Genomic DNA, 16,284 nt, shown 5'->3' with positions numbered 1-16,284 from the left:
GGAAAAATGGGCTGAAAAATGGCAGATGGAGTTTAATACTGACAAGTGTGAGGTATTGCACGTTGGAAGGACAAACCAACGTAGAACATACAAGGTTAATGGTAAGGCACTGAGGAGTGCAGTGGAACAGAGGGATCTGGGAATACAGATACAAAATTCCCTAAAAGTGTCGTCACAGGTAGGTAGGGTCGTAAAGAGAGCTTTTGGTACATTGGCCTTTATTAATCGAAGTATTGAGTATAAGAGCTGGAATGTTATGATGAGGTTGTATAAGGCATTGGTGAGGCCGAATCTGGAGTATTGTGTTCAGTTTTGGTCACCAAATTACAGGAAGGATATAAATAAGGTTGAAAGAGTGCAGAGAAGGTTTACAAGGATGTTGCCGGGACTTGAGAAACTCAGTTACAGAGAAAGGTTGAATAGGTTAGGACTTTATTCCGTGGAGCGTAGAAGAATGAGGGGAGATTTGATAGAGGTATATAAAATTATGATGGGTATAGATAGAGTGAATGCAAGCAGGCTTTTTCCACTGAGGCAAGGGGAGAAAAAAACCAGAGGACATGGGTTAAGGGTGAGGGGGGAACATTAAGGGGGGGCTTCTTCACACAGAGAGTGGTGGGAGTATGGAATGAGCTGCCAGACGAGGTGGTAAATGCGGTATCTTTTTTAACATTTAAGAATAAATTGGACAGATACATGGATGGGAGGTGTATGGAGGGATATGGTCCATGTGCAGGTCCGTGGGACTAGGCAGAAAATGGTTCGGCACAGCCAAGAAGGGCCAAAGGGCCTGTTTCTGTGCTGTAGTTTCTATGGTTCTATGGAAACAGAGTAAAAGTTATTTAGACAGGCATGTAGCTAAGAAAGGTTTAGGTTAGAGGGGATGTGGGCTAAATGTGAGTAAATGGGGACTAGCTTAGATGGGAATCTTGGTCAGCTTGGACCTGTGGGGTAAAATTACCCTTTACCCTAACTTTGGGAGACCGGATAGGCTGGGACTGTTTTCTCTGGAATGAACGAGGCCTGAGGGAGACTTTATGGAGGTATATAAAATCATGAGGGGGCATTAATCAGATGGATGGTTGCTGTCTTATTCCCAGGGTGGGGGAATCTAAAACAGAAGGCAATAGGTTTAAGGTGAGAAGGGAATGATTTAAAGGAGAGCTCAGGGGAAAGCTTTTCACACAGAAGGTGGTGGGTATATATAGCTAGGGTACAGTTAGAATGTTTAAATTGGACAGGTCCAAGATTTAGAGGGATATTGGCCAAATGGGTAAATGGGACCAGCTCAGAAAAGCACATTGGTGAGCTTAGAGGGGTTGAACTAAAAGACCTGTTTCTCTCTTCGCCCTTCTCTCTTTTTCCATCACCATTCTGGCTCCCCTCTTACCCTTCCACTTTTTTCACCTGCCTGTCACCTCCCTCTAGTGCTCATCCTCCCCATCTCCCTTCACTCTTCTATCAGATTCCTCCTCCTTCAGTCCTCTGCCTCTTCCAGCTAACACCTGCCAGCTTGTACTCCTTCCCCTCCCCCACCTTCTTATTCTGGCTTTCTTTCTTTCCAGTTCTGATGAAGAATCTCTGCCTGAAACATTGACTATTTATGTATGCTGCATGACCTGTTGAGCTCTCAACCATTTTGTGTGCTATGTAACTGATTCTATAGCCCTTGAGGCCTGATCGTTGGTGTCTGCCATGGTCTCTCAGCCACAACCTATCTAGTAAGTTTATATCATGATTGTTCTTGACAAATAGAAGTTTGAATTTCCTGCAATGTATTTTCTACACTTCCGTTTTTGCATGATTCTATTTGTCAGTATTTTTGAGATTAGATATGTAATATTTTTGCAGGAAGGTGGCCATACAACCATTGTGACAGGGGAAATTTCTGGGTTGACTCCTGGAAAGCATGGATTACATGTGCACTCATTTGGAGATATTTCCAAAGGTATGAATATTTGTAATTTTTTTGTAGAAATGCTCTGTTTTAATGGATGAAGGGGTGAAAGTTTTGCTCAAAAACAGTAGGGTATGAAAATTTCATTATGCAGTCTACAAATTAGTTTGTAAGTTAGTTAGCCAGCAGTTTTTAGAATAAAAAGGCAAATTTCAGTCCTCTACAAATTATGACTTCTTTACCTCCTTATTAGCCATCTAAGAGCCTTACAAAACTGGAGATAAATTCTGAAGGACTGCTTAAGAAGTTAGCTTGAGAATGGTTGATATGGAAAATCAGTGGAGATGGTGATTCCCAGTGAGGTGGTATAGAAATAAGAGCCAAAACTGCCTTCCTTAATGTCATTTTGAAATCTGGCAATATATTTTGCATTTATTTTCTACCTTTTATTTAAGATGGCCTAAGTGACCAAATCAGTTTGAGCCCTCATGGTAAAGTAATCCCACAGTGCTCTTGGTTAAAAAGCTGCAACAGTTAAAGTCTTAAAGGATGAATAATTTTTTAAACAAATAATCAGCCTAGGATTGCAAATGGCTTTAAGGCAACTTACTGGTTGTAGCTTGCCTTGCATTGCTGCAGTATTTGTTGAAGGTTTTATTTCTGTCAGATTTTTTTCTGACATCTGTGGCATCTGACAATCTAGCTGGGTTGCCCCCAAGTCAGAATACAGGTTCCCCCGCTATCCGAAGGTAGAGCGTTCCTATGAAACGGTTTGTAAACCGGAATGTCGTAAAGTGAGTAAGCAATTACCATTTATTAATATGGGAAAATTTTTTGAGCATTTCCAGATCCAAAAAAACCCTACAAAATCATGCCAAATAACACATAAAACCTAAAATAACAGTAACATATAGTAAAAGCAGGAATGATATGATAAATACACAGCCTATATAAAGTAAAAATACTTTTCTGCACTGTCTAGCGCAGTAAAAATCTCACGGCAGCGCTCTCGGCGGAAGCACTCTTGGTAGAAACACTCTCTCCAGTAACCTTTAAGCTATGAAGCTGCCAAATAATACTAAATAACAAATCATACCAAATAACACGTAAAAATACACAGCCTATGTAAAGTAGAAATAATGTATGTACAGTAGCCAAACTCACTGTTGCTGTATTTATTGTTGATGGTTCGAAGCCTTTAAAATCGTTCACCGCTTCGGGACACAGTTTCCTCCAAACACTATTTCTCATCAAGACTGTTAGCCTATCGAGAGCATCTCCAATGTTGGCGATTGCCAGTTTTATATTGTAGTCTTTCCAGATCTCTCGCAAAGATACTTCAGAGTTGCCCTCTCTGTCAATGGTACTTACAATAAAACGCATCACATTTTGCGTATAGTAAGCCTTAATTGTGGCTATTAGGCCTTGGTTGCATGGCTGCAGCAACGCTGTTGTATTTGGCGGTAAGAACACAACACAAATGTTACCGCCATACTCGGTAATGCCAGGTAGATGAGCAGCACAATTATTGACAATCACAAGACACCTATTATTGAGGTTATTTTCTCTACAGTATTTTTCAACAAAAAGACTAACGTATCCACTCATGTACTCAGAAAAAAAGCACTTGGGTATTCCAACCACTTGGATGTGAATGGAACACAACGGGAAATGTTTTCTTATCTACGCCTTTAAGTGCCCTCGGATTTTCTGAATGGTACACTAGTAGAGGCTTAAGGACAGCATCACCAGTGGCGTTAATAATAGGCATTAGGGTAAACCTGTCCTTCGATGCCTTGTGTCCCTTAGCCTGCTTATCTTCTATCGAAATAAATGTCTTGCTCAGCAATTTTTTCCAATAAATTGCAGTTTCGTCACAGTTAAACACTTGGTTATGTGAATAACCACTTTCTGTAATTATTTTCCTCAGTTCTGCTGGGAACTTTTCGGCAGCTTCAGTATCAGCTGAAGCACTCTCTCCGGTAAACGTTAAACTATGAAACTGCCCTCACCTCAGAAACCAATCAAACCACCTATCCACTTTCGCAACACTTTCATCACCATCGTCCAGTGCTTTCTGTTTCAGTTTATTAAAAAGACTGACTGATTTCTCCTTAAGTATAAGAAATCTTAATGGAACACCACACTTTGTACACCCATCAATCCATTCAAGCAATAGACTTTCCATTTTATCCATTATTGGATACCAACTAAAAGAGACCACTTTGCCACGAGCAGAACCAACAGTAACATAGGCAGCTTTCAAAATTCTTTCTCTCTGTGTAGAAATAGTGCGAATGGTGGACGCAGGTAAGTTCAACGTGTGGACAATGTCCTTACTTCGTTCACCACAATCGAAACAATTATGTCTAGGTTTACACTAAGTGTAACACCCTTACGAGCTCTTTTAGGCTTTTCCAATACCTTAGAACTCATCTTGCTAATGGATGCAGAAAATAAATGGAGATAAAGCACATGTTTAAGCAATGGCGGCTAGAATGCAGTTCCGGGGGAGGAGCTTGGCTGTTCGGGCGTGCGCTGCCTTTTTTCGTAACAGTGAAAACACCTTCTGTTAGCGAAAACAGGTAACTAATGTAGGTGTTTCGTAACAGCGAGGTGTTGTAAAGCGAACGTTTGGAAAACGGGAGCCACCTGTATTTATTTTTCGCCTCATTTGAGATTCCATGGAATTAGATTCACCAAATTCTCTTCTCATTAGAATCATTGGGATTATCTTGGACCAAAAAAAATCAATAATGGCTGCAAGAATAGGTTGAGGCAGGTCTTTTAGCCACAAATAACTTGCCTTTTGATTACTAGAAGTTTCACTATTACTTGCAAGCCAGTAATATGATGGAATACTCACCACTTACATAGATGAGTACAATGGCAACAAAATTCAAGAAATTTAGGACATTGCAGTCTATTGATGGACATCTGAATCATGTTCTTAGACATTCCACTATTGATCCACCTTTGCTGCCATATGTACTATTTATTAGATTTCTGACTGCAAGTCCTTACAATGGATTGCAAGGACTGCTGAGACAATCATTGGGGTCTCACTTCTACCTATTAGAGATATTTATCAGGAGCTCTGCTAATGCAGGGCCCTTAGCATTGTCAGTGATCCCTCTCATCTGCTCAACAGTCTCTTTGTCTCCCTGTCCTGAGGCAGGAGATGCTGTAGCATTGGGTCAAGAACTGTTAGGATGGGAAATAGCTTCTTCCCCAAGGCTGTGAGACTACTGAACTCCCTGCCACAAACCAGGTTGCATTAAATATGAAGTGCCAGTATACTGTTTACTTTTTAACTTGTATATGCACTTTATTGTTTGATAATTTATTTGTGGTTTGGAGGAATGTTGTTTCATTTGACAGTATACATGTGTATGCTTGAATGCCAATAAATTGAACTTGAGTATATGGCAGTACTTTGCAAAAGATTCTTCAACAGCATCTTCCAAAAGCAGGATGTCTACAGATTGAAAACTTCTATAGATGTACCGTGGAGAGCATTCTGACAGGCTGCATCACCGTCCGGTATGGGGAAGGGGGCTACTGCACAGGACCGAAAGAGGCTATACAAAGTTGTAAAAGTAGTCAGCTCTATCTTGGATACTAGCGTTCGTAGTACCCAAGATATCTTCAAGGAGCGGTGCCTCAGAAAGGCGACGTCCATTATTAAGGACCCCCATCCTTACTTTCTGCAGCCTACCTGTTTCCTCAACACTACTTGTCCCTCCACCAATCTTTGTATCATCTGCAAACTTGGCAACAAGGCCATCTATTCCATCATCTAAATCATTGATATACAGCATAAAAAGAACCGGTCCCAATGCAGACCCCTGTGCAACACCACTAGTCACTGGCAGCCAACACAAAAAGGATCCTTTTATTCCCACTTGCTACCTCCTAGCAATAAGCCAATGCTGTAACCATGCCAGTAACATTCCTGTAATACCATGGACTCTTAACTTGGTAAGCAGCCTCATGGGTGGCACCTTGTCAAAGGCCTTCTGAAAGTCCAAATATACACCATCAACTACATCCCCTTTATCTATCCTTAAGGAAGCCATGCTGACTTTGTCCTATTTTGTCTTACGTCTCCAAGTACTCTATGACCTCATCTTTAATAATTGACTCCCCACATCTTCCCAACTGCTGAGGTCAGGCTAACTGGTCTTTCATTTTCTTTCTGCTGCCTTCCTCCTTTCTTAAAGAGTGGAGTGACAGTTGCAATTTTCTAGTTCCCTGGCATTATGCCAGAGTCCAGTGATCTCTGAAAGATCATTACTAATACGTCCACAATTTCTACCACTACTGCTTCATATACAAACATATTCGTCACCATATACAGCCCTGAGATTCATTTTCTTGTGGACATACTTAATGTCTATAGAATAATAACTATAACAGAAGCAATGAAAGACTGCCCAACTAGGGCGTTCAACTGTATCCCAAATGTAATCCTTTAAATCCTATTCAAAATCTGGTTCACCTATGTTGTATTCCTGCCTGAAGTTTGCTGATTAGAACTGATTGCATTATTCTTGAAGAGATCGGAAACTTTCAATCCGAAACTGATGTGTAGGTTTGTTGTGACCATTTTGAGAGCAAGTAAGTAGACTTTGTTATAAGATGCTGAATAGCTTTTCAGAGAGTACAGTAAATAAATAGGCATCTTTCTTGTCAAATAAAGGATCTACTCTATTTCAGATTCCATAGACGTAAATTTTTGCGGTGTTTTATTATGTTTGTATTGAAGATTTATAACAGATTTATAATTATAAATTATAATTTATTTTTTGTCATTGTCAGTTTACTTGATTAGAAAGCAAAAGGCATAAATGGCTTCACCAGTTCTTGCTAAACATGTTTGCTTAGAAGGTCAGCAACATTGACAATTGTGAATTCATCCTGGACAATATAAAGAATCAATCGAAGCAACACATACAAAATGCTGGAGGAACTCATCAGGTCAGACAGCATCTATGGAAAATAGTAAATAGTCGACATTACAGGCTGAGACCCTTCTTCAGGACTGAGAAAGAAAGTGGAAGATGCCAAAAAAGGTGGGGTGGGGGAAAGAGGCTAGCTGGAAGGGTGATAGGTGATGCCAGGTGGGTGGGAAAAGTCAAGGGCTGGGAAAAAAAGAAACTGATAGGAGAGGAGAGTGGAGGAGAGGAGAGTGGACAAGAGGAGAAAGGGAAGGAGGAGGGGACCTGGGGGGAAGTAATAAACAGGTGAGAAGAAGTAAAAGGTCAGAATGGGGAATGGAGGAAGGGATGGGAATTTTTTACTGGAAGGAGAAGGGTCAATCTTTGTGCCATCACATTGGAGGGATCCCAGATGGAATATAAGGTGTTGCTCCTCCACTCTGAGGGTGGTCTCATCTTGGCACAAAAGTAGGCCATAGATTGGCAAGTCGGAACACGAATGGGAATTGGAATTAAAACATTTGGCCATTGGGAAGTCCTGCTTGTGGCGGGTAGTACAGAGGTACTCGGCGAAGTGGTCCCCTAATTTGTGATGGGTCTCGCAGATGTAGAGGACACCACGTTGGGAGTAACAGACACAATAGACCACCCCAGCAGATTTGCAGATGAAGTGTTGTCTTACCTGGAAGGACTGTTTGGCGTCCTGAGTGGAGGTGAAAGAGGAGATGTATGGGCATGTGCAGCATTTAGGTCATTGCAGGGATAAGTGCCTCAAGGGAGATTGGTGGTGAGGGATGAGTGGACAAGGAAATTGTGGAGGGAGCAAACCCTGTATGGAAGTGGAGTTGGGGGGAGGAGGTAAAGATATATTTAGTGGTAGGATCCCTTTGGAGATGGTGGAAGTTGCAGAGGATAATGTGTTGGATGTGGAGGCTGATGGGGTGGTAGGTAAGGACAAGGGGGACTCTATCACTATTAAGGGGTGGGAAGATGGGGTGAGCACAGATGTACAGGAAATGGAGCAGATGCAGTTGAGGACCCACATCAATAGTAGAGGAAGAGAAACTCCTATTCTTTAAAGAAGGAGGACATTAGAGATGTCCTGGAATGGAAAGCCACATCCTGGGAAGAGATGTGGCAGAGGCAAAGAAACTGAGAAAAAGGAATAGCATTTTCAGGATGAGAAGAGGTATAGAACATAGGACATAGAATAGTACAGTACAGCACAGTACAGGCCTTTTGGCCCACAATGTTGTGCCAACCCTTAAACCCTGCCTCCCATATAACCCCCCACCTTAAATTCCTCCATATACCTGTCTAGTAGTCTCCTAAATTTCCCTAGTGTATCTGCTTCCACCACTGACTCAGGCAGTGTAATCCACGCACCAACCATTCTCTGAGTAAAAAAACCTCCCTCTAATATCTAATATAGGCAAGATAATTATGGGAATCAGTACATTTATAAAAGATGTCAGTTGACACTGTATCTCCAGAGATGGAGACAGAGAGATTGAGAAAGGGGTAGGAGGTGTCAGAGATGGACCAAGTAAATTTAAGGGCAGGGTGGAAGTTGGAGGCAAAGTTGATTAAAGAAAAATTGACGATCTCAGCATGAAGCAGTGCCAAAGTAGTTGTCAGTATAGTAGAAGAAGAGTTGGGGTGTATAACTGGGGAAGGCTTTTACCATAAATTGTTCTGCATAGCTGATGAAGAGGCAGGCACAGCTCGAGCCCATGGCTACCCCTCGAGTTTGGAGAAAATGGGAGGAGCTGAAGGAAAAAATGTCGAAGGTGAGGACCAGTTCTGCCAGACGGAGGTGGTGGAGGGGTATTGTTTGGTTCTTTTGTCAAGAAAGAAGCAGAGAGCTTTGAGGCCTTCCTGATGGGTGATAGAAGTGTTTAGGGACTGAGCATCCATGGTGAAGATGAGGCGGTTAGGGCTAGGGAATCGAACGTTATTGAGGAGATCTAAAATCAACTAAACCTGTAAAGATTACAACTATGTGTATATTTTAGTCTGAGATGAATTTCCAAGTGGACTTCTTATTTAGAAATTAGCAATGAATTCAAAAATCAGTGAAAGCAAATGGGAGAAAAAGTATTGGTATGTTTTAAAGCTACTAAATGGTGTTTTGAATCGTGAGAAATGGCTTTAAAGAATGATTATGTATAATTTTCATATTATTTAAGCAGCATCACTAACTTAAATATGGGCCCCTGTTATCTCAGGGTGATATATGGTGACATTTTCATACTTTGATAATAAATTTACTTTGAACTTTGAATGTAGGTAATATAAACTGCCTTATCTTCAATCTTCTGGGTCATTTCTTCAGATAAACTCAGTCAAATTTGTGAAAGATGATTTCCTGTGCATAAAGTAATAGTGACTCTCTCTAATCAGTCTTTGTCTTTCCAAATGCAAATATATTTCCTCATAATGCCTTAAAATAATTTTACCACTGCTGATGTATATTTTAAAATGCTGCTGTCAGCATTTGATGATCAGTGAATCTTGAGGTGGTGATTGGGGTATCAATCGATCACATGAGCTATTTAGTCCTCAATCAAGTATCATGTGTATTTTTGATCGGCAGTAATACAGTCAAGTAGTCAGAATATTCTGTCAAATTTTGGACCTTGTATTGTTCTTTGCATATATTTCCCTTCCATTTGAAAGAGAAGACAATTCATCGATTTGAAAATCTGCACCAACAATACTACAATACAGAGCATGGTTCTTTCAGTTATTTCAGGCTGCAGCACTATATGGCTTGATTTTACAGGAATTTTTTCCTGTATCTCCACTTTACTCAAGCAACTTCAAGTTTGTGTGAAAACAGAGGCCTTGAATTTGCTTTCAGCATATCTCAGGATATTGCACGTGGTCTAATCATGAGAGGATGGTAAGTTGTACCAGTTTCCAACTTCTTGCATTGAAGAATTTACTTAACAACTTGCATGTAGTTTAGTCCTGACATAGGGACAGCTTTATTCCTTTCAGTATAGAGAGCTAAGTTAAGAGTAGGTAATTTAGAAATTTTAAGAGTTTTAATTCTATGTCTAAAATATTAATAGCTTTTGTGTCTGTCAATGTTTACATAATATAAGTAAATCACAAATTGAGTTGCAGTTCATTAGTACCTTTTCACATTCTGTTGTTACACTTTCTTGGAACATCTTGTTATTATAATTCCTATGCATGAATTTTGAATATATAAATCTGTATCACAATGTATGTTATCTGTTGGATTTATATTGAACTACAAACTGATTTTTCAAGCACCATTTTCCCCTCAGTAATTTATTTCTCATAGCCAAAGGTAAAGTCTTAAAATTACTTTTTGATCTACATGTTTCATAAGAGATTCAACTTATTAATCATATTGTAAGATTGAAGCCATAGTATGTTAAAGACTGCTTTTATAAATATCTGATTTTCACATTTTGAGCCAAATATAGATATGAAATCAGAAACACTAATTTGTTTTCTTTTACAAAAAGAGGGAATTTATACAGGCCAACAAAACTACTATGCTTTTCAGTGTTTGTATTTTAACAAATAGTGGGAGTTGGCTGTTATACATTGTAGTTTTGTGAATGTGATTTCCCACTCTCCTCAAATTTCAACTGCCACCCTCACATAATGAGAACCAGGATCCCACTGCTGAGTTTGGGACAATTACAGCAATTTTTCACCAGGAAAATCAATCTCCTTTTGTAGAGTAAAAGGAAATTTACAGAGGGAATAGATTTTGACCCTGTGATAACAACTCTGCAGAAGTGTAAAATCACAAAGTTGGTGGGTCGTATTATATCTACAAACAAAAGAAAATCTGCAGATGCTGGAAATCCAAGCAAAACACACAAAATGCTGGAGGAACACAGCAGGCCAGGCAGCATCTAGTGAAAGGGTATAGTTGATGTTTTGGGCCGGAACCCTTCAGCAGGACTGGAGAAAAAAAAGATGAGGGATAGAGTTAAAAGGTGTGGAGAGGGGAGGGGAAAGAAGGTGATAGGTGAAACTGGGAGGGCGAGGGGTGAAGTAAAGAGCTTAGAAATTGATTGGTGAAAGAGATACAGGGCTGGAGAAGGGGAAATCTGATAGAGGACAGAAGGCCATGGAAGAAAGAAAAAGGGGAGGAGCACCAGAGGGAGGTGATGGGCAGGAGAAGAGATGAGGTGAGAAAGGGAAAAGGGGATGGGGAATGATGAAGGAGAGGAGGGAGAGTATTACCATAAGTTCGAGAAATCGATGTTCATGTCATCAGGTTGGAGGCTAACCAGATGGAATTTAAGGTTCCTCCAACCTGAATGTAACCTCATCACGATAGTACAGGAACCCATGGATATACATATCAGAATGGGAATGGGAGATCCTTCCTGGCACTTACCCTTGCAAACAGAATAAATGCTACCTTTGCCCCTGCATCTCCTCCCTCACTACCATTCAGGGCCCCAAACAGTCCTTCCAGGTGAAAGGACACTTCCCCTGTGAGTCTGTTGGGGTCATATACTGTGTCTGGTGCTCCTGGTGTGGCCTCCTGTATATCCTGTTGGCTGCTCGAGGAACTTGGGCTCAAAGTTGATGACCCGGAATCTGAGCTTCAAACACTGTGGTACATGGGAAGGGTAGAGTTACCTGGATTCTGTTTCAGGAGGTAGTCACACCCATTAGATTAGATGCCTCAAATTCAGTCTGTGGTCTGGGACAAGAGGGTGTGACTGTGAGTGAGGTGGGTAGTGGGTTCCAAGAAACAGTGATGGAAGAGCCTTAGCACTTGAGCTTGTCCAATAGTTCTGAGAATCTTGCTACCTGTGTGGGGAGAGAAAAGAAATGCAGTGGTAATTGGGGATAGTATAGTCGGGAATAGGCAGAGTTCTTTGTCGTTAGGATAGAACATCCCAAAGGCTGTGTTGCCTGCTCGGTGCCTGGGTTTGGGACATCTTATTTGACCTGCAGAAGAATTTGCAGTGGGAAAGATCCAGTTGTCATGGTCCACGTGGGTTCTAACAGCACTGATAGAATGAGGAAAGAGGTTTTGCTGAGGGAATTTGAACAGCTAATGATTAAAAAGCAAAACTAAAAAGGTGGTAATCTCTGGATTACTACCTGAGCCATGTGAAAATTGGCAAGGGTCAAGAAGATTAGAGAGTTAAATATGTGGCTCAAGGATTGGTATGGGAGAAGTGTGTTTGAATTCATGGGATATTGGCACCAGTATGGGGGAAGGAGGGAGCTGTACCAATGGGATGGGCTCCACATGAACCATGATGTGTCCTGGATCCTAGTGAATCACATATCTAGGGCTGTGGATAGGGCTTTATTCTAAATAGTAGGGGGTGGGTTCAACAGATTGGAGAGGTATGGATAAAGTAAAAAAGAAAAGTGTGGATAAAGATAAAGAAAGAGCAAAAGATTAAAAAAAAAGAGAAACATAAGAGTGGAGTAAAGAAAAATCAAGTGCAAAAGAGTAAAAGATTACAAGATTTTAAAAGCATGCTGAATGTAAGGGCACCTTATTTGAAAGCTTGTAGTATTCGAAACAAGGTGTGTGAACTTGTGGCACAAATCAGTGCAAAGGGGTATGATTTAGTGGCCATTACAGAGATGTGGTTGCAGGATGGAGAGGATTGGGAATTAAATATCCAAGGATATCAGGTAAAATGGAAGGATAGGTAGGAAGGTAGGGGAGGTGGGGTAGCACTCTTAATTAAAGATGAGATCAAGGTGATAGTGAGAGACAATATAAGATCTAAGGAGCAGAATGTTGAATCCATCTCTTTAGAGATTTGGAATAATAAAGGGCAAAAAATCACTGGTGGGAGTTGTCCATAGGGCACCAAACAATAACATTACAGTGGCACAGGCAATAAACAGAGAAATATCTGAGGCATGTAAGAATGGAACAGCAGTTATCGTGGGGGACTTTAACTTGCACATAGATTGGGTGAATCAAGTTGGTCAAGGGAGTTTGAGGGCTTCATAGAATGCATCCATGATGGCTTTCTTGAACAGCATGTTACTGAATCTAGAAAGGAATGTGCTATCTTAGATCTGGTTTTGTACAATGAGACAGGTAAAATTAGTGATCTTGTCATTAGGGATCCTATTGGAAAGAGTGATCACGGTATGATCAAGTTTCTCATACAAGTGGAGGATGCAATAGTTCGATTGAAAACCAGTGTATTATGCCTAGACAATGGAGACTAGATGGGATGGGAGAGGGTTTGGCTAGTGTAGACTGGGAACACAGGCTATATGGTGGGATGGTTGAGGAACAGTGGAAGACTTTCAAAGGGTTTTTCACAGTGCTCAACAAAAGTATATTCCAGTTAAAAGCAAGGGTGGGGAGAGCCAGCCTTGGATAACTAAGGAAAGTAAAAGAAGGCATCAAGCTAAAAGCTCATGCGTACAAAGTCGCCAAGAGCAGTGGGAAACTGGAAGAGTAGGAACACTTTAAAAAGCAACAAAGACCACTAAGCAAGCAATAAAGAAAGAGAAGCTAGATTACGAAAATAAACTAGCACAAAATATAAAAACCAATAGTAAAAGTTTTTATAATTATATAAAGCGTAAAAGGGTGGCTAAAGTGAACATAGGTCCCTTGGAGGGCGAGAAGGGGGAATTGATATTGGGTAATGAGGAAATGACAGAGGCTTTGAATGACTATTTTGTGTCGATCTTCATGGTGGAGGACATGTCTAACGTGCCAAAGAGAGTTGTTATGGATGAAATGGGAAGTGAAGACCTTGATACAATAGCTGTCATTAAAGAGGTAGTGCTAGTGCTGAGCAAACTTGTGGCCCTGAAGACAGATAAGACCCCTGGTACTGATGGAATGCATCCCAGGGTATTGAAGGAAATGGCAGAAGTTATAGTGGAGGCTTTGGAGATAATTTACCAAAATTCTCTGGACTCTGGGCAGGTCCCGGCAGATTGGAAGATGCTGATTATCACGCCACTGTTCAAAAAAGTATATAGGGAAAAGGCAGGCAACTATAGGCCAGTTAGTTTAATATCTGTAGTTGGAAAAATGCTTGAAGCTATCATTAAAGAAGAAATAGCGAGGCATCTGGAAAGAAATGGATCCATCAGGCAGACGCATCATGGATTCAGCAAACGCAGGTCCTGTTTGACAAACTTATTGGAGTTCTTTCACGATATAATGAGTGCAGTGGATAGAGGGGAACAGATGGACGTTATTCACTTGGATTTCTAGAAGGTGTTCGATAAAATGCTGCATAGAAGGATTATCCATAAGATACAGTTGCATAGAGAAGGGGGTGATGTACTAGCATGGATAGAGGATTGGTTAACTAATAGAAAGCAGAGAGTTGAGATTATATGGGTGTTACTCTGGTTGGGAATCACTGGTGAGTGGTGTGCTGCAGGGGTCGGTACTGGGCCCACAACTGTTCACGATATACATTAACAATCTGGAAAATGGGACTGAGTGTAGAATATCTAAGTTTGCTAACAATACTAAATTGAATGGAAGAGCGAATAGTGTAAAAGATACAGAGAGTCTGCAGAGAGATATAGATAGGTTAAGTGAGTGGACAAGGGTCTGGCAGATGGAGTACAAAGTTGGTAAATGTGAGGTCATCCACTTTGGACGGAAAACTGAAAGAGCAGATTATTATTTAAATGGTAAAAAATTGCAGCATGCTTGGGAGTGCTTATGCATGAATTACAAAAGGTTGGTTTGCAAGTGCTGCAGGCTATCAAGAAGGCACATGGCATGTTGGCCTTCATTGCTAAAGGGATTGAATTTTAAGAGCAGAGAAGTTATGCTGCAACTGTACGGGATACTGGTGAGGCCACACCTGGAGTACTGCCTGCAATTCTGGTCTCCTTACTTGAGAAAAGATATACTGGCTTTGAAGGCGGGTGCAGAGGAGGTCACCAGGGTGATTCTAGAGATGAGTGGGTTAGACTATGAGAAGAGATTGAGTCACCTGGGACTGTACTCACTGGAATTCAGAAGAATGAGAGATCTTATGGAAACATATATAATTATGAAAGGGATAGTTAAGATAGAGGCAGGAAAGTTGTTTCCACTGGTAGGCTAGACTAGAACTAGGGGACGTAGTCTCAAGATTCAGAGGTGTAGATTTAAGATAGAGATGAGGAGGAACTGTTTTTCCCAGAGAGTGGTGAATCTGTGAAATTCTCTGCCCAATGAAGCAGTGGAGGCTACCTCAGTAAATATATCTAAGACAAGGTTGGATAAATTTTTGCATAGAAGAGGAATTAAGGGTTATGGGGAAAAGGCAGGTAGGTGGAGATAAGTCCATGGCCAGATCAGCCGTGATATTATTGAATGGTGGAGCAGTCTCGACGGGCCAGATGGTCTACTCCTGGCTCCTATTTCATATGTTCTTATATTGGTGAGACCCAATTGGGAGACCACTTTGCCGAGCAACTACGCTCCATCCACCAGCCAATGCGGGATCTCCCAGTGGCCACCTATTTTAGTTCCACTTCCCATTCCCATTCTGATATGTCTATCCATGGCCTCCTCTACTGTCGCGATGAGGCCAAATGCAGGTTGGGGGAACAGCACTTTATATTCTGTCTGGTTAGCCTCCAACCTGATGGCATGAACATCAATTTCTCGAACTTCTGGTAATGCTCCCCCACCACCTTCACCATTCCCTATCCCCTTTTCCCTCTCTCATTTTATCTCCTTGGCTGCCCATCACCTCCTTCTGTCTTGTGGAGCTCCTTCCCCCTTTTCTTTCTTCCATGGCCTTCTGTCCTCTCCTATTAGATTTCCCCCTTCTCCAGCCCTCTATCTCTTCCACCAATCAAATTTCCAGCTCTTTACTTCAGCTATCCCCCTCCCACTTTAAGCTATCACCTTGTATTTCTCCCTCCCCCCCCCCCACCTTTTAACGATCAAGAATGCCTGCTGTGCTATTCCATGCCCTCACTTTGGGAAGGCTGATCACCTAGCTGTATTTCTACTCCCTGAGTATAGGCAGAGACCGAAGACTGCAACACCAGTAGTGAGGACCATAAAGGTATGGACAAGGAGTGCCTACGGGACTGCTTTGAACCGATGGACTGGACTGTATTCAGGGATTTCTCTTCGAACTTGGATGAGTATGCTGCAGTTGTTACTGACTTCATTAAAACCTGTGTGGAATGAGTGTGTGCTGAAGGCTAGATCTGTGGCATTCAAGTCTGGCGACCCAAGCCTGTACCAGAAAGCCAGATTTGATTTGCGAAGGGCTATTTCAAGGGCAAAGAGACAATTTCATATCGATGTGGTTATAAAGAAGACAAGACAGTGGCTATACTTTATTAGGAGTTTGAAGAGATTTGGCATGTCAACAAATACACTCAAAAAACTATTATAGATGTAGAGTGGAGAGCATACTGACAGGCTGCATCACTGTCTGGTATGGGGGGTGGGGCTACTACACAGGACCAACAGAA

At 41.3% G+C, this 16,284-nt stretch overlaps 1 protein-coding gene across 1 annotated transcript in view; it reads left to right on the top strand.

Annotated features, from left to right (window-relative positions):
- The window catches only part of LOC134348085 (superoxide dismutase [Cu-Zn]-like), a 40,462-nt gene that overhangs the window by 5,937 nt on the left and 18,241 nt on the right, over positions 1 to 16,284 (top strand). The window contains exon 2 of the mRNA XM_063050930.1: positions 1,852 to 1,948. Coding sequence (XP_062907000.1) covers positions 1,852 to 1,948 — 97 coding nt within the window. The remainder of the gene's footprint in view (positions 1 to 1,851; positions 1,949 to 16,284) is intronic.

Source organism: Mobula hypostoma, chromosome 6, assembly GCF_963921235.1.
Source record: "Mobula hypostoma chromosome 6, sMobHyp1.1, whole genome shotgun sequence".
NCBI classification, from domain to species: Eukaryota; Metazoa; Chordata; class Chondrichthyes; order Myliobatiformes; family Myliobatidae; genus Mobula; species Mobula hypostoma.
The sequence above is the reverse complement of the archived record's forward strand: the minus strand, read 5'-3'. Positions and strand labels throughout refer to the sequence as shown.